This window comes from Vipera berus (assembly GCF_964194415.1).
Source record: "Vipera berus genome assembly, chromosome: 1".
In the NCBI taxonomy this organism is placed as follows: domain Eukaryota; kingdom Metazoa; phylum Chordata; class Lepidosauria; order Squamata; family Viperidae; genus Vipera; species Vipera berus.
Genome location: NC_138202.1, coordinates 326,977,442 through 327,002,507, shown reverse-complemented (window position 1 = coordinate 327,002,507; position 25,066 = coordinate 326,977,442). Strand labels below are relative to the sequence as shown.

Sequence of the window (25,066 nt, the reverse complement as noted above, 5' to 3'; positions counted from 1 at the left end):
TAAATTTATAAATATTTTTAAAACTAGTCTGTTGATGTGACTGGAGATCAAATCCATTTCAGGAAAATATTTTAGCAAATGTAAAGGTTGTTATAAAGATGTTCTTCCTGGCTTCACTGAACAATGGAACATAGCTTTTATTCTTGTGAACTTTAGCTGTCACATTTCCTACAAAAATAGCAGTTGCTTCTATTAATCACAGAATGACACCATCAAGCATCTAAAAATCATATTTCTTGTACGAAAATATAATAGCCTTGCATTTTTAAGGATATGTAGTTTACAAACATTAGATGGACTCCTAACATGCAACACCTTAATAAACAATCCAGAATGCTATTGCAAAATATGGCAAATATCAAGATTGTTTTCATACCTAACTTTATTAGTGGTTAATGAACTCAGAACTGGAATTCTTAATTAGATATTAAATAGTTTTCAAGAAAATAATTTTGCATAAGGGTATGCATAACACCACACCCTTAACTATTTTTGATTAGAAAAACAAAAAAGTCTGGATAGTGGATATTGCAGTACTGTAACTGGAGAAAGAACTGGAGAAAAATCACAAAGTACAAAGACCTGCAAACAAGTAGAGGTATTGTGGCAAAAGAAACAAAGACAGTTTTAATAGTAAAAAGACTTGATAGGTGGCTAAAAATGCCAAATCCTATCTATTCATTTGACTGACTGTGACAAACTATAATAATTACACAAGTGGAAGAAAGTAAAAGATTCATAGGGCATATTGTGGACATCTAATTTTTATAGTCATAAAAACAGACTGCATTACAATTATTCTTTTGAACAATTTGCTGGTGTCAGTCTATGTTTGGTAGCACTGAAATTACACCATGCAGACTCCTATCATCCAGAGAATTCTAGACTACTTGAGTGCCAGGTATTGATTGTGCAGCTTCAGAAAGAGGAGGTAATGGGCTCTGTGGTTTACTAAGGGAAATTGTTTTCGATGGGCTACAGGTATCATCCACTTTGTCAGTTTGAGGAAGCTCAGAGCTCTCCTGGTCCATTTCTGGAGTTCTGTGGTCTGCCTTGGTTTCCAAATTCATTGCTGATTTTGATAAGTGTGCATCAGAATGTGACGATATCTTCTGGGCATCTAATGAATCAACATGGGCTGAGGTTACACCATTTTCTACTGGGGCTCCTTTTTCTGATTTGAGGTCCTCCAGTAAGTCTGACTCCTGTATAGAAGGCATTATCTTTCCGTCTGTTTTTTTCTCTGTCAAAACAATTGTGCCCTGTTTCTAAAAAAGAAAAACAATGTAGATATTAACTGGGGGAACCTAAGTGGAGAGGTACAGCTAGAAGCAGAATTAATTTATAAGTTCAAGTTTTGGAACAACATCCTTCTTGTCTCCTCTGGCCTGCACTACATTTTTCTTAGGACTTAAAGCCATTGCATCTTTGGATCTGCAAAATCTGGGAAGGGTAAAACAACATGTGAAAAGAAAAATGCACCTCCCATATTGGACTTTCCTTCTCCTCAGTTCCAGGGTTCTCTTGCTCACAGCATGTGTGGCTCACTTCTTATTTTTGTTGGGCACTAAATTTCATTTTTTGCTATGTCCATATGGATACAATTCTAATCTGTTTGCTTTTGCACAAGGAAAAAATTATGACTGGTTCCCAAAAACTTTGACCATTACAGTCACAGGAGAACAATAGCATTCTTTAAAAAAAAAGAAAAGAGAAGAAAAATAGAATAAATAACTAATAAAAGAAATTGGATTCAACTTCTCATAGATTGCCTCAGATGAAAAATTATTTAAAATGTTGTTGGTTTGAATATTAATCTTCTGATTTGCCTAATTGATTGTTGCCCCTATTTTCTTCAGTTTGATTGAATCTCCCCGATCTTTCTTTCTGGTGACTCTTGACCTCTTTCTTATCTATTTCTTCTTCATCTCAGTTTTTGAAATAGTTCCTAGCATACAACCTCCTGATCTATGGTTTGTATCATACTTCAGTTGTAATCCCACCATATCAGTCCTGGGTGTTAAATATTATAGATACCCAGAAGTACATTTCTCAACTTAGTTTTCAGCATTCTGTCACACTTCAGTAAAACCAGTGGAAAAAAAAGCCAGGTTAGAAGTATGCAGAGTAGACTGAGCAGGCCTCTTAAAGGCTGGAGTCTTTAGGTGTGACACTCAGATTTAGCACCACTATTGCTTTTTAATGGTCATTTTAAAAAAATCAAGGATGTTTTTATAATATATCCAAAGAAATTATTAGAAATTTGATTTTAAAAGGCAATATATTTGCTTTAAAAGTCATAAAACTGAATATAAAAACACTTTTATTGGTATTATGTTTTAAAATTAAAGCATGTTTTTAATGCAACTGGAAAATTTTAGATTTAATTGTTTTATAAGCAAAGGATTTATTTCTCTTTAGCTGAAAGGCAAAGTGGTTACACCATTTTGGAAGTTGAATTTTTTTTAAAAAAAAAAAAGTTTGGAATTGCGGATAGATAGTCCAGTTGGGCAGAGTACTACTGAATTCATTGAGACATGTTTCAGGTAAATGCAGCATTAAGACATAATGTAATGTGATTCAGACCGACTATTGTTTGATTGGCTGCAAGAGGAATTGGTGTTGCTTTTGAAGCAAAGACAACAAGGGTGGAGACTTGCATGATAGAATTGATTGTTGTCCCCCAGTGTTAGCAACTCCCTATCTTTTGTTTGTTGCTGTTTTGCCCAAGGATCTTGATTAATGAAATCACAATACACCAACCTCAGTGCTTGTACTAAAATCATGGGGCCACAGAGACATCAGGTATAGTAATTACAAATGTCCAGATAGCAGTAACGTTAACATAAGTGAATACATTCCCTGGAGCTCAAACAATGTACTGGAGACTTTGGAATAAACACATCCCTTTGGTTTCCTGATTAATGTGAATAGCACAGGATGCACATTGCTTTACCTTTCCTTGATAGGGGATGCAGGGAGTTGTTCTGGCATTATAGTTACATTTGAAAGTGAGCTGCTCTTGGAAAATTCTCGGAAGGCGACTCGGCAGTTGAGGAGATGCAAGTGGAACTGTGATTAAAACAACAACCACAGCAGAAAAATCCTCACACATATGGTGGGAATTAAATATATCATATAGTTTTAGATAAATGTATAATAACATATATGAGATGCATCAATCATACACAATAGAATAAAGCTAGTACAGGTTGTCCTCAACTTACAAGCATTCAGTGACTGTTCAAAGTTACAACAGCACAAAAAGTGACTTTCAGTATGACTTACAGTTACAGTGACTTACAGTATGATTTACAGTTGATATACTTATTTATTTATTTATTTATTTATTTATTTATTTATTTATTTATTTATTTATTTATTTATTTTAATTCCATTTATATCCCGCCCTTCTCCGAAGACTCAGGGCTGCTTACAAGCTTAGCAGTGGTTACAGCATCCCATGTGACAAAATTCAGAAGCTTGCAACTGGCATGTAGTTGTGATGGTTGCAGTGACACAGGGCCATGTGAATTTTTGCAACCTTCTCACAAGCAAAGTCAATGGGGAAACCAGATTCACTTAACAGCCATGTTACTAACTTAACTGCAGTGATTCTTTTAACAACTGTGGCAAGAAAGTTCATAAAATGGGGCAAAATTTGCTTAACAACTGTCTTAGAAATGGACAGTTTGGGCTGTAGTTGTAAGTCAAGGACTACCTGAACAGTAGTGAAAAGAAGGAGGGATTAATGAAGAAGTCCCACATTCAGAATTCTCTTTCTGCTATGGAACTTCCAATATATCCTAATTGCCTCTGAAAGCCAAACTATCCAGCACAAAGTTTCCTGCAATGTTATTGCAAGTGACTCTTTGTGTCTTGTACTAGCTAGTGCAGTATAATCTTCTCCCACCTGCAAATTTAACCTACCTCAGAGGAGGAAATTGTCCAAATGTGCATATGTGTCCTCTCTCGCATTATCTCTTTCTCTGTCTCACACATTCACAAACACAAATGACAGATACTATAAGCCCACTTCTTAATTATAATGCTAATTTAACCTGTTCTGTACTCCAGAGTTGTTGTGAGGTCTGGGCTCCTTAGACAAAGAGTAGAATACAGGTATAGTATATACAAGTTAAGGGACGCAGTGGCTCAGTGGGTTAGGACGCTGAGCTTCTTTTTTTTTTTTTATTGAAAAGTTTTAAAATACAATTTTCCTTTAAAAAACCCCCCTTCCCCCTCCCTCCTCCCCCCCTACCTCCCCTCCTCCCCCCTCCCTCCTCCCCCCCCTACCTCCCCCCCTCCCCCCCCCTACTTCCCAGAGCTGAATACAAGGTATATATATATAAAAAAAAGCAAACCTAAGCAACCATATACTAACAACTATAAATTCTAAAATCCATCACTCTCTAGCTTATATAGGATAAAACAAACCTTAACAATATTAAATATATATATAAAAAAAAACTAGAATATGAAAAGGACACTCTCTAGCTTATATAGAATGGAACAAACCTTAATAGTATTAAACATATATTAAAGACAAAAAAAAAGGAAAAAAAAAAACAACCCTTCTCAACCCTATACTTATCCTAAATAAACTCCATCCATTTTATCCATTCCATGATATAACATTCTTACAAATAATTTTCCAAATTAACCAAGGATCCCAAATCAAAAAAACTTTAAAGTCAACTCTTCTGTAATCGACCGTTCCTCTTCCAGTACCACATCTATAATTATTCCAAACACAACAAAAAAGAAAAAAGAAGAAAAAAAAAGAAAAAAAAAAAGATTGCAAACAAAACTTGAACTTTAATCCAAAAAAGCTCAGCCTTTCCACAAAACCACCAAATATAAAAATATATTGCGTCTACACCCAAATCTTTTCCCCCCTCCCCTGCTTGACTACTTGACTATATCGTAAAAGTTCCAAAGACTTCTGCGATTCCTGCTACTTTCTCTTCTTAGATCGTTTTGCAGCAGCACGCGTCACCCTCTGTTTTATAGATTCATCCGACGAGGTTATATCTTGATCTCCTCCAACACCGTTGTCTTCTATCTGACCATCTTCGGCCTCTTGATGCGCTCCTTCTCCAGATCCCTTTCCAGCTTCCAAAAGTGTTAATGGCGTTGCATTTAAAACATTATTGTAGAAATCACGCGCTTGCATCACAGTAATCAAACGGTACTTTTTACCTTCGTGCGTCACCATCAACCCCACTGGGATCTCCCATCTGAACCTTATATCTCGCTGCTTGAGCTCTTGCACAAGAAATGTAAAATCCTTCCTTCTCCTTAGAATCTTTGGAGGAATTTCTTTTAAGACCAAAACTTCTTGATTAGCAATCATAACTTTAGTATCATAAGCAGCTTGTATAACTTCATCTCTAGTTTCCCTTTTTGCAAAATATACCACCACATCTCTAGGCAACTTCCTCTGTCTGGCAATCCATGAATTCACACGAAACACTTTGTCCATGCCTCCTTTTATTTCAGATGCTGGCTGTTTCAACACTATTTCAAAAGCCTCAGAAACCAGCTGCTTTAGATCTTCCTTAGTATTCTCCTTTAAGCCTCTAATTCTAATGGCAAACTGCATCTGGAAATATTGAGCAAGACACAGTTCCTTTTCCATTTTATTTTCATTCTCCAATACTTTTGCTTCTAATATAGCATTCTTTTGAGTCAAGTCTTCTAGCTTTCCCTCCAATTCTTCCACACACCGAGCCACTTTACACACTGAAGTCAAGATGTCTACCCTCATTGCTTTGAGCTTCTGTTCCATCCTCTCCTCCATTCTCTCCTCCAATTTCTCCAATTTCTCCTCCATCTGTGCAAATCTAATATTAATTGATTCCAAAATTACCTGGGTGTGTTTTTCAAGAGCATCTTGTAAGTCCTTTGATGTCAATACATCAGGAGGATGCAGCGCCTGCAATAATGATTGTTGCACGGGAGAAGTTCCAGCACTCCGAAGAGTTTTAGGGGGTGGTTTAGCCGCCATCTTTTACCAAATATGACGCACTTTCACTTCAGATTTGTAATCCAAAAAAGTCCATCAAGCTGGAGAGTAAAACATAGTAATCCTCTTTACCATTTCCTCTTGTATCGCTCTGCCTGCTCCTTTAAATCATAGTCATTCCTTCAGGCAGGGGTGGTCGCAGACGGCTGGCTCTGCTCCAAGAAGTCAGGAGCAGAGGCGACGGCCAGCTGGGAGCAGCCCAGGCTACGGGGGAGTTCAATCCTTCAGCCGCCCAAGCTGAAGCTCAGGCGGCCCTGGAGAACTCTACCCCTACCTGGGAGCTCGCCCCCTCCTCTTCTCCCGAGGAGGGGGCTTCGGATTCGCCCGAACAGCTGATCGGCGCTGTTTCGGGCGAAAAAACAACAGCTGAGCCGCGGGCAGCCCGGGAAGGCTCCCTTCGTCGCCGCGGAGCCACCGGAAGTCAGGACGCTGAGCTTCTTGATCAGATGGTCGGCAGTTTGGCAGGTCGAATCCCGAGTGCCGCGTAGCAGAGTGAGAGCCTGTTACTCGTCCCAGCTTCTGCCAACCTAGCAGTTTGAAAGCACGTAAAAATGCAAGTAGAAAAATAGGGACCACTACGGTGGGAAGGTAACAGCATTCCGTGCGCCTTTGGCATCTAGTCATGCCGGCCACATGACCACGGAGACATCCTCGGACAAGCACTGGCTCTTTGGCTTTGAAACGGAGATGAGCACTGGCCCCTAGAGTTGGAGATGACTAGCACGCATGTGCGGGGGAACCTTTACCTTTACCTTTATATACAAGTTGTGTTATAGTGGAAGTCTTTTCCCAGAGAAGCATGCATGATATCTCATAGTTAGTGTTAAGTCGTCGGATCGCAGGAATGATGAGACAGCCAGAGCGTGTGTGTAGCAGACCTTTATTTAGCTGGGTGGGTTCCACTGAGGAAGGGGTTTACCTGGCGTGCTTTTATACCTGCCCAGGTGAATGTCAGCCAATGGATTCAAACCTGGGCTTCCCGCCACTGCAGGTAACCAATCTCTTTAAACCCCAGCTTCCCGCCGGTACGGTTATAGCCCGGAGCTGTCAACCCTGTTTGAACCAGGCTTTCCCGCCAATTGCGGTTATAGCCTGGAGCTGTCCAGCTCCATGCCTCCTGCTGTGCTGTCAGCTCATGTATGTTAGCTGCATACACTACAGTTAGTATTTTAGAATGCCTGAAAACATTTTTATTTCTGCTTGAATTATAATTAATTATTAAGTTGTACTTGAAAAAAATTAGCAGCTACTGATTATTTGAAATACATGCAAAAAGCAGCTAAATAAATCCCATCGTACAACTTTTTGAAAACTGATGCTGTTTTCTAGTAATGATGAAATTGCAAATGTCTTAGGTTATATGCTTAAAGCTAGGTTTATGGGAAGGAGCCGTATAATAAACTTGTAAAGCTGTTTTACAATGAGGCAGTCTAATACACATTTATTTTACTATCCTTTAGGTGCCAACTCTTCTTTGCTCCAGTTTTTGACAGCATATTTTTTTCTTTACACTTTATTTGTAATTTTCCTTCAACTGTTGTTCGGCTTTGTTTTAGTTATTTATTTATTTTATGTTAGTTTATATTTTATTAAGTGAAATCGATGCCATATTTGATTACTAACCAAGGAGGTATAAAAGACTGGATATATTGTAAATTTGTTATTTTGTTTATCACAGTAGACCCAAGTTCTGATTGGCCATAATTTCCAGAATTGGTTCTAAAGTCTTTCCCTAGCTTTGCCACTACAGGTCCTTTGTAACAGGGAATTCCAGGACTGTGCTTGAGACTTTTCCTGGTAAAGTACATGCATCTATAAGAAGCTATGTATATAAGAAGCTGGAGGGGGGGGCAAAGATCCTCTTGGGAAGAATATGCAGTTAGTTTATTTACATATGGTATACTTATGCTTAAGTAACATTATGATTGTCTTCCAGTCGTTTCATCGGCTCTAACCAGAAATCCAATAACATCTAGATGGGTCATCCCTGCACTGCATCCTAAGCAACCTCCTCTGCCCCCATTAAACTGGTGTAATAAGATTTGCTGCAGTTATCTAGCTATCTTTTACAATGTAAAGCACACAAATTTAGGTAAAGGAAAAGTCTTCTTTGAGTCATCATAATTCTTGATGATTACATGAGCTTACCACAAAAGGTAACAAACAATTGGGGCCATCCTATTACAGAGAAGTCAACCGAAGGCATAACTATGAGTCTACAGAGAGAAGAAGCGGAGGGAAACAGAGGGAAATATTTTATTTTAGCAATTTCTGAGTGAAACAATATGCAGCAGGGCTATTTTAATATGTAGGTTTTGCTCTACATATATATTTAAAGCAGTAAGTTCCAGGAGCACTCTGAAATGGATTCTCTGATATAGAGTTAAACCATTTTTTTTCTTTTTAAGCATAATTTACTGTTGATGTGTAATAAATGTACATGGCAAGAAACTATCCACTCACAAGAATACTCAGTTAAGAAAAGTATGTGCTCTCATTTAGTAAATTTAATTGGGGTCACGGATAGTTTGAGGAAATTCTCATTAGGGACAAAACAAATTTATGTTAAATGAGAATGCATTATTGCTGATTACATGACCATAAAAGGCCTTGGTGCATCAGTGGAAGATCTAACTACAGCCTAATTTTCATTATAAGAATTGCCATAATCGGACTTTCGGTGGCGGCGCTGCGCCGAAGATAGCCGTTTCGGGCTATCCGCTTCACAGCTGAGTTTTTCCACCGAAAACAGCGCCGATCAGCTGTTTCGGTGGATTTGAAGCCCCCTCCTTGGGAGAAGAGGAGGGGGTGAGGCCCCAGGTAGGGGTTGAGTTCTCCGGGACCGCCTGAGCTGAAAGCTTGGGCGGCTGAAGGATTGAATTCCCCCGTAGCCTGGGTTGCTCCCAGCTGCTTAGCGTCTCTGCTCCGGGATTTTTGGAGCAGAGCCAGGCGTTTCCGACCACCCCTGCCAGAAGGAAAGACTTTGGAGTAAAAAGGAGCAGGCAGAGCGGTACAGGAGGTCAAGGTGAAGAAGATTTTGATTCTTACTCTCTAGCTTAATGGACTTTTTAGACTTAAAGTGAAAGTGCGCAACAAGTGAAAGTGAGGAAAGATGGCGGCTAAATCTTCCTCTAAAATTTTTCGGAGTGTGGGAAATTCCCCGGTGCAACAGACATCGTTGCAAGCTTTGCTTCCTCCTACACCTCCTGTGGAATTGACGGTGAAGGACTTACAAGATGCCTTTGGAAAGCAATCCCAGGTAATATCAGAAATGCTGGGTGATAAGATGGCAAAGTTGGAGGAGAAACTGGAGAAATTGGAGGAGAGGATGGAAGAGAAGTTTAACGTAATGGAGGAGAGGATGGAAGAGAAGTTTAGTGCAATGAGGGTAGACATCTTGTCTACAGTGGAAAGCGTGGCTGAATGTGTGCAATGTTTGGACGAAAAAGTGGAGGATCTTAGTCAAAAGAACACTATATTAGAAGTAAAGGTATTGGAGAATGAAAATTTAAGGGATAAAATGGACGGAGAATTGAGCCTTGTTCAGTATCATCAGATGCAGTATGCTATTAGAATCAGGGGCTTAAAAGAGAATCCTAAAGAAGACCTAAAGCAGCTGATTTCTGAGGCTTTGGAAGCAGTATTGGGCCAGCCAGCGTCTGAAATAGAGGGCTGCATGGATAAAGTTTTTCGTGTAAATTCATGGATTGCAAGGCAGAGGAAGTTACCTAGAGATGTGGTGGTTTATTTTACGAAGAGAGCAACTAGAGATGAAGTTATTCAAGCTGCTTATGATACTAAGGTTGTGATTGCTGAGCAAGAAGTTCTGGTTTTAAAAGAAATTCCTCCAAAGATTTTAAGGAGAAGGAAGGATTTTGCATTTCTCGTGCAGGAACTTAAGCAACGTGATATTAAGTTTAGATGGGAGATTCCAGTCGGATTGGTGGTGATATATGAAGGTAAAAGATATCGTCTGGTTACTGTGACTCAGGCGCGTGATTTCTACAATAATGTTTTAAAAGCAACTCCTCTACCACTTCTGGAAGCTGCAAAGGGATCTGGGGAGGGAAAACCTCAAGAGGCCGAAGGTGGACAGACAGAGGAGAATGGTTCTGGAGCGGATCAACTTATAGCTTCGTCGGCTGCTGCTGGAGAGCAGAGGGTGACACGTGCCGCTTCAAAACGAGCAAGACAAATACAAGAGCAAGACCAGCAGAAGCGTACTTATAGTGAAGCTGTGGGAGGAGCGCGGCCCAAAGAAGATAGAGGGGCTATTAAAGATGTGCTCCAAAAGCTTCGGGGTGCCGCGCATGGTGACTAAATTTCTAACTTGGAATGTTAATGGATTAAACTCACCACAGAAGAGAAAGAAAGTTTTTCAATATTTAAAACAATTTAAGACTGATGTTATATGTTTGCAAGAAACGCATATTAGGGTTATGGACCAAAAGTATTTATTGAACTTAAGGTTGGGCACGCAATTTGTTGCTTCTGCGATGAATAAGAAAAATGGAGTGGTTGTCTACGTTAAAAGTTCTCTAACAGCGGAATTAATTGAAGCAGATAAGCATGGAAGATATGTTATGATAGATTTGTTGTTAGAAGGCAAAAAAACGCTCTTAGTTGGACTGTATGCTCCTAATCAACAACAAGCTGATTTTTTTAGTTTACTTCATACAAAGCTTACTCAATTGGATTACAAATCGTTTATTCTTATGGGGGACTGGAATGGTGTTTTGGATGTACAGATGGACAAGGCTGGTTCTTTTAAGCGTGTTCCGAGTCATGCCAGATTGCCTAAATCTTTTTTTGAAATGAAGGACGATTTGGAATTGCGAGATATTTGGTGTGACACACACCTACATGAAAAGGATTATACTTTTTTTTCTGACAGACATCAATCTTTTTCTAGGATTGATTTTATTTTGCTGACTAATGATTTTTTTTCTAGGATTAAGAAGGTAAAGATCTATGCAAGAACTATTTCGGACCACAGTCCAGTTTGGTTAGAGATCAATAAGGACATTAGAGATAGGCGCTCGTGGCGCGTAAATGAGAATTTGTTTAGAAATCAGAGGAATGTGGAAGAATGTAAACAGCGGATGAAGGATTTTTTTGAAATTAATATGAATAAGGATACCTCTATGGACATGGTTTGGGATGCTAGCAAGGCCTATATGAGAGGGGTGTTGATATATATGAATAATAAACATAGACGTACTTTGGAAGCCAGAAGGAAAGAATTGGAGAATGAAATTAGGGAAAAAGAAAAGGCCTTGATTTTGAACCCATTGGATGTGAAGACTAAGGAGGTTATTAAGCTATTAAGAGGACAATTTGAAAAATTAATAGCTGATCAAGTGGCAACCAACTTGCGGTTTGCTAGGCATAATACTTTTTGCAATGCTAACAAGCCAGGTAGATGGCTAGCTTATAGACTAAGGAAAAAGCAAAGGGCTTCTAATATAGATAAAATTGAACATAAGGGAAAGGTTGTGTTTCAACAGGATCTTATTAAGGAAGCCTTTCTGGATTTTTATTCTAAATTATATGCTAAGGAGAAGATTAATGAAAAAGACATTGATGTATATTTGGAGAATGCTAGCATCCCGGTTCTTACGCAAATACAAAAAGAGGAGATTAATCAATTGATAACAGAAGAAGAAATTTTTATAGCAATTAAGGAATTGAAGTTGGATAAAGCGCCAGGTACGGATGGTTTGACTGCGGTTTACTACAAAAATTTACAAATGGAGTTGATAAAGCCGTTAAAGGAACTGTTCCAGATAATTCAGAGAGGGGGAAAGGTGCCTCCGTCTTGGAGAACTGCTTTTATCTCTTTGATTCCGAAGGAAGATCAAGATGCTACTCAAGTAAAAAATTATAGACCGATATCACTTTTAAATACAGATTATAAGATATTTGCTAAGGTGTTGGCTAACAGATTGATGAGGGTTCTGCAACAGGTGATTCATGGGGATCAAACTGGGTTTATTAGTGGTAGGCAAATGAAAAATAATGTGAGGCATATAGTTGATGTGTTAGAGTTTTTGGAAAGGAACAACCAGATCCCTGCGGCGCTAATCTTTTTAGATGCTGAAAAAGCTTTTGATCAATTGAATTGGCAATTTTTGATGAAAGTTTTAGATAAAATGAATTTTGGGGATAAATTTTTGCAACCAATTAGGGCATTATATCAAAAACAAACTGCCCGAATAATAGTTAACAATAGTTTGACTGAAGCATGTAATATTGAGAAGGGCACAAGGCAAGGGTGTCCGTTATCGCCTTTGTTATTTGTGTTAACATTGGAGATATTATTGGTAAAAATACGGAATTCGGAAAGAATTAAGGGTATACAAATTAGAGATCAAGATTATAGGTTGAGAGCGTTCGCAGATGATCTGGTTGTTACGGTGACCCAGCCGGAGAACTCTGTTGTGGACCTGATGGAGATAATAATGCAATATGGGAAGGTTTCTGGATTTAAATTTAATGCACAAAAAACTAAAATTCTGGCCAAAAATATGACAGTATCGCAAAAGGCTCTTTTAGAAGGATTAACTGGATTTGAGATTGCTAAAAGGGTTAAGTATTTGGGGGTGTTTTTGTCACCCTCTAATACAAAGTTATATAAAAATAACTATGAAAAATTATGGGGAAAAATTCAAAAAGAAATGGAGAGTTGGGAAAAATTGCAATTGTCTTTGTTGGGAAGAATCGCAGCAGTGAAAATGAATGTCCTGCCTAAATTTTTATTCTTATTTCAAATGATACCGGTTCTTAAGAAAGATTCTAATCTGGAAGAATGGCAGCGGGGTATCAATAAATTTGTCTGGGCAGGGAAAAGGCCACGAGTTAAACTTAAGATTATGCAGGATACTCGTGAAAGAGGTGGTCTTAAAATGCCTAATCTTAAATTATATTATGAAGCTGCTGCGTTAGCAGGAATAAGTGATTGGATTAATTTGACACAAAAGAGATTATTAAATCTTGAGGGCCACGACTTGTTATTTGGCTGGCATGCATATTTGTTGTATGATAAGAAGGTAGATAATGTGTTTAAAGTGCATATTTTAAGACAGGCATTGTTGAGAGTTTGGAAGAAGTATAGACATAAGTTAGACTGTAAGATGCCATTGTGGGCAATTCCAAAACACGCAATAGAAAACATAAATGTTGGTTTCAAACATGATGTGACTACGTATAAGGAGATTTTAAGTCTGGAAAGAAATGTCTGGTGTTTGAAGCCGTATAACCTCTTGCGAGATGAGAAGATTGTTCAAACTTGGTTTCAATATACTCAGTTACGGGCCAGGTGGAAAGAAGATCAGAAAACTGGTTTTACAATGACTGATGAAAATTTGATAAAGCAAATTAGAAATCAGGGTCCAGCACATATCAAACGGATATATCTTGCATTGATTGAAATTGACTCAGAAACAGAACTTGTTAAAGATTGTATGATAAAATGGGCCCAGAACATCCAAGAAGTTATTACAATGGATATGTGGGGAAAGATCTGGGTGAGGAACGTAAAATTTACACAAGCTCAAAATTTAAGAGAGAACTTTTATAAAATGTTTTATAGATGGCATTTAGATCCTAAAAAGCTTGCAAGTATGTATCCGAATTATCAGCCAAAATGCTGGAGGTGTGGTGGTGAAGATGCAACATATTTTCATATTTGGTGGACTTGTAAAAAGGTCAAGGCTTTTTGGATAAAAATTTGGTGGAATATGAAGAAGATTTTCAAGCAAAGGATAAAGTTTTGTCCGCAACTCTTTTTGTTGGGTATAATTACAGATGCTACGGTTGTGGACACTAAATTGATGTTGAATCTAATTACAGCAGCAAGACTTTTAATAGGTCAATATTGGAAGAAGGAGGAATTGCCGACTATAGAAGAATGGACTTTAAAGGTTTCTGACCTGGCAGAGATGGCAAAGATCTCGGCTTATTTGAAAGATCATTTGTAAGAACGTTATATTATGGAGTGGAAAAAATGGATTGAATATATCCAGAACAAATATGGGACTAAAAAGTTTCATTTAGCATTTGAATAAGTCTTCCTTTCTAGTTTCTTTTCTTTTTTTTTCTTTTTTTTCTATATGAAATGTTAGTATTGCTGGTAGTTATCTTATTTGAGCTAGAGAGTGATAGATTTAAGAATTTATTGTTGGTAGCATATGGATGCTTATGATTGTTCTTTGTTTTTATACCCTGTACTTAGCTCTAGGAAGTCGGGGGGGGGAATGGGGGAAAGGGGGGGAGGGGTAGGGAGGGATAGGTAGGGGAGGGGGAGGGGGGATTGTTAAAGATAAAATGTATTTTAAAACTTTTCAATTAAAAAAAAAAGAATTGCCATAATCAACAGGCATTGAGTTCTGCTGACTTTTGAAGCACCCTGAATGTAGCACGTTGTTTGGCCACAACTTACTGATCCATCAGGATCCATCACGTTTAGGATCTGAATCTACTTCCCTTTTTTAGGATTGTTACTATGGGTTCAAATGAATTTTTATTCATTAAATTAATCCATTTAAAATGGCAAAATTAAACCCTATTTAGAATTTGTAATGTTTGTCTTCCTGTACTGCTCCCATACTTCTTAGAGCAGAGCTAGATAAATATCTGTCAGGAATAGTTTAAGAGTGAAGCTAAACCAGTTCCTGGGTCACCCAGGATGTATTTTCATCCCCTGGGAAAAATGTGCATGAAAAAAATCATAACTGTGCTGGGGATCTTGATCTCAAAATAAGGATCAAAATGTTAACTTGTACTTTCTGGTTAGCTTTCAACTCCTGTACAATCTGAAAGAACAAACCATAACTTTTACACAGAATATCTTTTTGTTATTAGCTCATTAAAGAAAAGTTCCATCGAGTTCAGCATCTTCAATACAGGTTCTTTTTCCCCCCCTTCATTAAGTTGTGGCCAAACGTCTTGTTGCATTCAGGGTGCTTCAAAAGTCAGCAGAAACATTATGATAGCCAACAGCAGAAATGAGTGCCTACACCACATGAAATAATGATATCCCTTCTACTTGAACAAAACAGAAATTATGATAAACTCTAGTGATCAAACGGGAAGTGGTCACCTTTCACTGAAGTTAAACACCCTTTCGTTCTGGAGAATGAAATGAAAAGAACTTCCAATTTCCTTTCTCTCCTTTTCCTGTGAGCACACTGCAATATTGACATATAAGTCTTGCTTTGGGGTCATTGTTAGAGCAGAGTCTTTATGAATCGTATTAACATAAGGAGGCCATTCTGGTTTTTGTGTTTCAGTCCTCTGTGGCTTTTCTTCAGATGTCTTAATCTTGTTTTCCTTGTCCCTGATTTATGAAGGAATGCAAGCCACCATGTTGTTGTTGTTGTTGTTGTTGTTAGTTGCGAAGTCGTGTCCGACCCATCGCGACCCTATGGACAACGTTCCTCCAGGCCTTCCTCTCCTCCACCATCCTCCGGAGTCCATTCAAGCTCACACCCACTGCTTCAGTGACTCCATCCAGCCACCTCATTCTCTGTCGTCCCCTTCTTCTATTGCCCTCAATCTTTCCCAGCATTAGGCTTTTCTCCAGTGAGTCCTTCCTTCTCATTAGATGGCCAAAGTATTTGAGTTTTAGCTTCAGAATCTGGCCTTCTAAAGAGCAGTCAGGGTTGATCTCCTCTAGGACTGACCGGTTTGATCGCCTTGCAGTCCAAGGGACTCGCAGGAGTCTTCTCCAGCACCATAGTTCAAAGGCTTCAATTCTTTGGCGCTCAGCCTTTCTTATGGTCCAGCTTTCACTGCCATACATTGCAACTGGGAAGACCATAGCCTTGACTATACGCACTTTTGTTGACAGGGTGATGTCTCTGCTTTTTAGTATGCTGTCTAGATTTGTCATGGCTTTCCTCCCGAGGAGCAAGCATCTTTTAATTTCTTGGCTACAGTCCCCATCTGCAGTGATCTTGGAGCCCAGGAAAATAAAATCTGTCACTACCTCCATTTCTTCCCCATCTATTTGCCAGGAATTGAGAGGGCCAGATGCCATGATCTTGGTTTTCTTAATGTTTAGTTTCAACCCAACTTTTGCACTCTCCTTCTTCACTCGCAACAAGAGGCTCTTTAGTTCCTCTTCACTTTCTGCCATTAGAGTGGTGTCATCTGCATATCTTAGGTTGTTGATGTTTCTTCCAGCAATCTTAATTCCAACTTTTGATTCATCTAGCCCTGCCTTTCTCATGATGTGCTCTGCATATAAATTAAATAGGCAAGGCGACAGTATACAGCCTTGCCGGACTCCTTTCCCAATTTTGAACCAATCAGTGGTTCCGTGTCCAGTTCTCACTGTTGCTTCTTGGCCCGCATATAGGTTTCTCAAGAGACAAATAAGATGGTCTGGTATGCCCATCTCTTTAAGGACTTGCCAGAGTTTGTTATGATCCACACAATCAAAGGCTTTAGCATAGTCAATGAAGCAGAAGTAGATGTTTTTCTGGAACTCTCTAGCTTTCTCCATGATCCAGCGTATGTTAGCAATTTGATCTCTAGTTCCTCTGCCTCTTCGAAATCCTGCCTGTACTTCTGGTAGTTCTCGATCCACATACTGCTGGAGTCTAGCTTGTAGAATTTTAAGCATAACTTTACTAGCATGAGAAATGAGTGCAATGGTGCGATAGTTTGAACATTCTTTGGCACTGCCTTTCTTTGGAATTGGAATGTAAACTGATCTTTTCCAATCCTGTGGCTACTGTTGAGTTTTCCAAATTTGTTGGCAAATTGAGTGTAGCACTTTTACTGCATCGTCTTTTAAGATTTTGAATAGCTCAGCTGGAATACTGTCACCTCCACTAGCTTTGTTGTTGCTCAGCTTTTCTAAGGCCCACTTCACTTCAGATTCTAGGATGTCTGGCTCGAGGTCAGTGACTACCTCATTGTGATTGTCAGGGATGTTAAGCTCATTCTTGTATAGTTCTTCTGTGTAATTTTGCCACCTCTTCTTAATCTCTTCTGCCTCTGTTAGGTCCCTGCCATTTCGGTCCTTTATCATGCCCATTTTTGCATGAAACGTTCCTTTCATCTCTCTAATTTTCTTGAAAAGATCTCTGGTCCTCCCTATTCTACTGTTTTCTTCTATTTCTTTGCATTGTTCATTTAAGAAGGCATTCTTATCTCTTCTAGCTATTCTTTGGAATTCTGCATTTAATTGGGCATATCTTTCTTTTTCTCTCTTGCCTTTTGCTTCCCTCCTTTCCTCAGCTATTTGCAAAGCTTCCTCAGACAGCCATTTTGCTTTCTTGCATTTCTTTTTCTTTGGGATGGTTTTGGTTGCTACCTCTTGTACAATGTTGCGAACCTCTGTCCATAGTTCTTCAGGCACTCTGTCTATCAGATCTAATTCCTTAAATCTATTTGTCACCTCTACTGTATATTCAACAGGGATATGATTTAATTCATACCTGACTGGCCTAGCGCTTTTCCCTACTTTCTTTAATTTAAACCTAAACTTTGCAACAAGAAGCTCATGGTCTGAGCCACAGTCAGCTCCTGGTCTTGTTTTTACTGACTGTATAGAGCTTCTCCATCTTTGGCTGCAGAGCATATAGTCAATCTGATTTCTGTGTTGACCGTCTGGTGATGTCCATGTGTAAAGCCGTCTCTTGGGTTGTTGGAAAAGAGTGTTTGCTATGACCATCGTATTCTCTTGACAAAATTCTATCAGCCTGTGCCCTGCTTCATTTTGTACTCCAAGGCCAAACTTGCCTGTTATTCCGGTTATCTTTTGGCTTCCTACTTTAGCATTCCAATCCCCCATGATGATAAGGACAACTTTCGTCCTGTCTCCAACCTTCGCTTTCTTGCGAAGGTTGTTGAGAGTGTGGTGGCGCATCAGCTCCCTCTGGTCCTGGATGAAGCGGATTATCTAGACCAGTACCAATCGGGTTTCAGGCCCGGGCACAGCACGGAGACGGCATTGGTCGCGCTGGTGAATGATCTCTGGAGGGCTCGGGACAGGGGATATTCCTCTGTTCTAGTCCTATTAGACCTCTCGGCGGCTTTCGATACCATCGACCATGGTATCTTGCTGCGGCGTCTCAGGGGACTGGGAGTGGGAGGCACGGTCTTACAGTGGTTCTCCTCCTATCTCCAGGGACATTCGCAGTCGGTGTTGGCAGGAGGGCAGAGGTCGACCGCGAGGTCTCTCGTTTGTGGAGTTCCTCAGGGGTCGGTCCTCTCGCCTCTCCTGTTCAACATCTACATGAAACCGCTGGGTGAGATCATTCGTGGTTTTGGAGTTGGGTATCATCAGTACGCTGATGATACCCAACTTTTCCTTTCGACCCCAAACCACCCCAGTGATGCCCTCAACGTGATGTCCCGTTGCCTGGAGGCGGTTCGGGTCTGGATGGGGAGGAACAGACTTCAACTCAACCCCGACAAGACGGAGTGGCTTTGCATATCTTCATCTCGGGTTTATTCGGACATTCCACCTCTTGCTATGGGGGGTGAATTATTACCCCCCGTAGATAGGGCTCGCAACTTGGGAGTCCTCCTAGATTCACGGCTCACCTTGGAAAACCATATAGGAGCTGTGACTAGGGGGGCTTTCACCCAGGTTCGCCTGGTGCGCCAGTTGCGGCCCTATCTTAGCCGGGATGATTTATGCACGGTCACTCATGCGCTCGTGGCCTCTCGTCTGGACTACTGCAATGCTCTCTACATGGGGCTGCCCTTGAGGACCACCCGGAAGCTCCAACTGGTACAGAATGCAGCTGCGAGAGTTGTGTTGGGAGTCTCCCGATACTCCCACGTTACACCTTTGCTCCGTGAGCTGCATTGGTTACCAGTTGCCTTCCAGGTGAGATTCAAGGTACTGGTAATGGTGTTCAAAGCCCTCCATGGCATGGGGCCGGAGTACCTCAGGGAACATCTGCTGCCGGCATCAAGCTCCCTGCGCCCTGTGCGTTCCCACAGAGAGGGCCTCCTCAGGGTGCCACCGATCAGAGAATGTCGATTGGTGGCCCCCAGGGGGAGATCCTTCTCTGTGGGCGCTCCGGAGCTGTGGAATCAGTTACCGGTAGAGCTCCGGATGGCGCCCGATCTTCGCTCCTTTCGTCGCGATCTCAAGACGTTTTTGTTTGTACAAGCCGGCCTAGCCTGATGGGGATTGGTGGGGTTTTTTATTTTTTGCATTCTTAGTTTATCCTTGGGGTTTTATAATTATATATTAATTGTTTTAACTTGGGCAATCATTTAATTTGTTTTTAATGTTTGTATTTTGTATTTCACTTTTGCCCTGTGAACCGCCCTGAGTCCTTAGGGAGAAGGGCGGTATAGAAATATTATTAAATTAAATTAAATTAAATTTTTGGGTGTTAGTTCTATAAGGTGCTGTAGGGCTTCATAGAACCGGTTAATTTCATCCTCTTCAGCACCGGTGGTTGGGCCATAGACTTGGACTACTGTGATATTGAATGGTTTGCCTTGGATTCGAACTGAGATCATTCTGTCATTTTGAGGATTGTATCCCAGTATTGCTTTTCCTACTTTTTTATTGACTATGAAGGCTACTCCATTTCTTCTGAGGGATTCTTGCCCACAGTAGTATACCTGATGGTCATCTGAATTAAATTCACCCATTCCTGTCCATTTTAGTTCGCTGATACCTAAGATGTCGATGTTTAGTCTTGTCATCTCTTGTTTGACCACGTCCAGCTTTCCTTGATTCATGGACCTTACATTCCAGGTTCCTATGGAGAAAAAATCTTTACAGCATCGGACTTTCCTTTCACCACCAGACATATCCACAGCTGAGCGTCCTTTCGGCTTTGGCCCAGTCGCTTCATTCTTTCTGGCGCTACTAGTACTAGCCCTCTGCTCTTCCCCAGTAGCATATTGGACGCCTTCCGACCTGAGGGGCTCATCTTCCAGCGTCATATCGTTTTGCCTTTTGGTACTGTCCATAGGGTTTTCATGGCAAAGATACTGGAGTGGTTTGCCATTTCCTTCTCCAGTGGATCATGTTTTGTCAGAACTCTCTGCTATGACCTTTCCATCTTGGGTGGCCCTGCACGGCATAGCTCATAGCTTCATTGAATTACGCAAGCCCCTTCGCCACGACAAGGCAGTAATCCATGAAGGGGGCAAGCCACCATATGAAGGTTTATTTGGAAGTAGTGTATGATGGGGCTGACTCTCTGGCAAGGGAGGTTAGAATTTCTTCTCCAAGTAAAGAAGAGTTTATGACCATTGCATATTATTAGCAAGGTTGCCTGCCCCATTCCACTAACCATCATCCATCTATAGCCTAAGATAAAAATATATGGCCATAGGAGATGGCTGAAACAAACAAGTCAAAATAGAGCTGGGAAATCTGCTTGAAATGTAGAAAGATGCCATTGTCCAGTGGTAGAGCATTTACTTTAAAGGTAGAAAGCCACAGCAAATGGTAAAATGGCTCTGTGTTGAATAAAAAAGCAACACAGTAAACCTACAGTGGATTGCAGATTAGAAAGAATGTTGATCTTCGATACATCATAAAAATGTAACAGCCACACTGTGTCATATCTGTATCCCAATTAGTCCAGTATTTGGTTCTTTTGGTGGTTGTTCAGATGATCCTGGGAAGCAGGATATGAACATATCTATTGACAGATATAGGATAGCTTTGTTTCGCTTGATACATTGTTTTTCTATTTTATACAGTGCACGTTTGTACATTCAGAAAGTAATGCCTCTTGAGACTCAATTGGCATGTGTTACAATGATATCACTACCAGTACCATACAGAGTAATTTATTTGAACAACATGGTTCAAAATAAGCTTTATAATATATGATAAAGGAAACAGATGTTTTGCCTGTGAAATGGTGACAGTGGCTAAATGGGAACAGAGGAAGAATATACAGTACAGGACAATGAGCAACTGCTGATTAGATTATGGGAATTTAGCTTTATATACTACTTTTCTTGTTGTTGTTAGTAGCGAAGTTGTGTCCGACCCATTGCGATCTCATGGACAATGTTCCTCCATGCCTTCCTGTCCTCTACCATCTTCTGGAGTCCATTTAAGCTCACGCCTACTGCTTCAGTGACTCCATCCAGTCACCTCATTCTCTGTCGTCCCTTTCTTCTATTGCCCTCAATCTTTCCCAGCATTAGGCTTCTCTCCAGTAAGTCCTTCCTTTTCATTAGGTGGCCAAAGTATTTGAGTTTCAACTTCAGGATCTGGCCTTCTAAAGAGCAGTCAGGGTTGATCTCCTCTAGGACTGACCGGTTTGATCACCTTGCAGTCCAGGGGACTCACAGGAGTCTTCTCCAGCACCATAGTTCAAAGGCCTCAATTATTTGGCACTCAGCCTTTCTTATGGTCCAACTTTCACAGCCATACATTGCAACTAGGAAAACCATGGCCTTGACTATATGCACTTTTGTTGGCAGGGTGACGTCTCTGTATACTACTCTAGTATACAGCAAATATGTTCAGCAATTGTCAGAAAAAAGAAACCTCTAACAAGCAATATTAAATATCAGCTGGCCATCTTTGATTCTGATCATATCAGGCCAATCTAATTGCTTTCTTTACTTTTCATAATAGTAAAATTACTCTTTTTTGATAACAGTAGAGTCCACTCCTTCTACCATGATAGACTTACCTATTCCATATGAAGGCTGTAACTTAGAGGGATGCTTAACAGGCCGAGACAAAATACAGTTTGGCTTCTGGAAATCATTCCTGTGAGTGCTCTGCTTGTCATAAGGTGGTTTAGGACCCTGTACAGTGGGCTCAAAGGTCGGCCACCAATGAGACTTCACAAGCAATAAAAAGAAATGAGTTAATCAATATCACAGTTACAGAGAAACAAGAGTTGAGATCCCCAGGAAGAAGCTGTTATGTCAATTATTTAAACCAGGTTTGGGGAACAATACTAAAGATTAACTTACCAGTACAGGGTTAAGTGCTCTCCCCTTCTTGCTCCCATCACAAAAAGAGGTAAGACACATTCTTTTTTTTTTCATTTTTAAACTAAGTCAGAATTATTAGAAACTGGGAGACTGTGAGGTCTGCTCCTCCCTTAGGCATGGAAAGTTGCTGAGTAACTTTGGGTCAGTTGCTCTCTCTTTCATCCCAACCACCTCACTGGATTGTTATTCTGAGAGAAAGGAGCATTGTGTACACTGATTTGAGCGAGAAATATAAAGGGGAATATAAATTAATAATAGGGATGCGGTGGCTCAGTGGGTTAGGATGCTGAGCTTGTCGATCAGAAGGTTGACAGTTTGGCGGGTCAAATCCCGAGTGCTGCGTAACAGAGCACCTGTTACTCGTCCCAGCTTCTGCCAACCTAGCAGTTCGAAAGCACGTAAAAAATGCAAGTAGAAAAATAGGGACCACTACGGTGGGAAGGTAACAGCGTTCCGTGCGCCTTTGGCATCTAGTCATGCTGGCCACATGACTCCACGGAGACGTCCGCTGGCTCTTCGGCTTTGAAATGGAGATGAGCACCAGCCCCTAGAGTCGGAAATGACTAGCACGCATGTGCGGGGGAACCTTTACCTTTACCTTTTATAAATTAATAAACAGAAAACTAAAAAACTAAAACAAATTAGAATCAGCAAAGGCTACTTTCACAAATCCTTCTTAAACTTGCCACCATTTGTCCTGATTTGAATGCAATGGCAAATTATGCCTTGTTTTAAATACTGAATGGTTTAAATTTTGTTCTTACAGCTACACTGAAGCATTGAAAGGTGTGTGTGCTGGAGTCCAGGTTTCGCCTGGTATCATTTGTATGAGTTGGGCTTCAATTTCATTTTACAATAGTTAAACAGTGAGCACCTGTTTTGTTTTTGTATCCTCTGTTTCCATATACAATACTGGCTCATTTATAAACTTGGTATGCATTCTAAGTAGCTTTGCATGTTGTGGTTGAGGATTATTGCGCCATTCCAATAAGTATCTTTCTTGTTTCTTTGGTGTACATTCAATCTTGTCTAGAATATTATTTCTTTCTGGGACTTGAAGGTTAAATATTCTGAATGTATCTGGGCTAAAAATAAGAAAATGTGGAAGAAGAAAAAGAGGAGGAAGAAAAGAAAGATGAGAATAAAAGTTAAGGTTAAGGTTCGGGAACGCTTGTTCTCTGATAATAAAGACAATACATTATTCATCTGATGTACACATTTAAGAATGCAGGAAAGTATATACCTTCGCTCCTTCCGACGTGACCTGAAAACATATTTATTTGAACAAGCCGACCTGGTCTGATGGGTTTAGGGGTATTTAAACGTTTTGTATTAATCTATTGAATTGGGCTATTGTATTTAATATTTCTTTTATATATTGTATTTTATTGTATTGCCCTGTACACCGCCCTGAGTCCTTCGGGAGAAGGGCGGTATAAAAATTAAATTATTATTATTATTATTATTATTATTATTATTATTATTATTATTATTATTATTATTATTATTATTATTATTATTATTATTATTATTAATTATTATTATTATTATTATTATTATTATTATTATTATTATTATTATTATTATTATTATTATTATTATTATTATTATTATTTGGAAGGATTAATCAAAGTAACTTCTCCACATTTATCACTGTGTTTGGGAGTTATAGTCAAAAACTTCTAGAGGATACTCAGTACAAAAGACTGTTACCCAAGTCCTTTAACTAGAGATACTGTAGATTTAATCTGGAAGTTCTGCATACTATAGAAATGAATTAATACTAAAGAATGAAATTCAACCTTTTGCTTTTCTTGTTGAATTTCTAGTACTGTAATATACTACGATCCCATGAAAAGCATCAATGTGCAGTCACATGGTCAAGGCAGATTTGGTATGAAAGTTCCCAAAGTGATAATTTCTATTTATTACTTTTTTATTTCTTAAAAGCAGATGAAGTGGTGAAACTGAAATAAAGAAAAGGGCAATCTTTTTTTAAAAAATAGGAAACTTTTGTCCATGCTAGTTCTCTCACTTAAATTACTGCCCTGTTGAAACCGATAATAACTTTTGGCCAAGAAAATACAGATCCAAAAAATGGAATGGGGGAAGGTTTAAAAATAAGCTACTCCCACAGCACTTTAATTCAATTTGCCTCATTGGTATGACTCAAATCATTAGTTCGATACAATCACAGACATCATGCTTTTTAGGCATGCTTCCATAATTACCATGTCATGTTAATTACTGTAGTTGAGTATGAAAAATGTATAGTTGCCCTTTCTCTTTAATAATACCGGTAAAAAAATGTATTGGTTAAATTTCCCAACTGAGAAATTTCCTGACAGTTAGAACAATTAATCAGTAGAATGACTTGCCTCCAGAAATTTTTAGAATCCACAAACAGGATCTGTTTTGGGGCAGTCTAAACTCATCTAGTACCAAACACAATTAAGTACAGAACCAGAGGGGCTCAAAATCCAAAGCCACTCAGTCTTATTAGGATTCAATTGAAGTCTTTTGTTCCCTATCCAGATGCTCACAGACTCCAGACATTGGATAGGACATCCATAGCATTGCTTGATTGGCCAGGGTTGGAGATGTACAATTGGATATCATCAGCATATTCATGATACCTCACCCCATGGTGATGCATGAGTTCATCCAGCGGTCTCATATAGATATTAAATAGAAATCGGAAGACCACCGACCCATGTGGCACCCCACATATCATGGGCTGAGGGTGAAATCTCTTCTCCCCAATCACCATCAACTGGAACCAATCCTGTATAAAGGAGGTGAACCAGCACAGTACAGTACCACCTATCCCCATTTTTCAGTGGAGGTCCAGAAGAATAACACGATCAATAGTATGGAAAGCCGACAGGTCAAGTAATGCAAGGATAGATGCATAGCCACCATCCTGCCCATGCCAGAGATCATCCAAAAGTGCAACCAATACCATTTTCATACGCTATCCAGGTGGTGAACCTTGAGTGAAAAGGATCCAGATAATCTGCTTAATTAGTTATTTAATGAATTGAGTCTCCTGTAATTATTCTAGACCATTTTTGGGGCACATCT

General features: G+C 39.7%; 1 protein-coding gene across 1 annotated transcript; it reads right to left on the bottom strand.

The window, feature by feature from the left end:
* Positions 1-428: 428 nt before the first annotated feature.
* On the bottom strand, positions 429-24,628 carry CIMIP6 (ciliary microtubule inner protein 6; the record flags this gene model as incomplete). The annotated part of the gene is made up of 5 exons (XM_081312931.1): positions 429-1,268; positions 2,957-3,072; positions 21,673-21,826; positions 22,857-23,067; positions 24,624-24,628. 5 exons carry the CDS (start codon positions 24,626-24,628, stop codon positions 882-884), a joined length of 873 nt encoding a protein of 290 aa, XP_081169057.1. The 3' UTR covers positions 429-881.
* Positions 24,629-25,066: the final 438 nt, after the last annotated feature.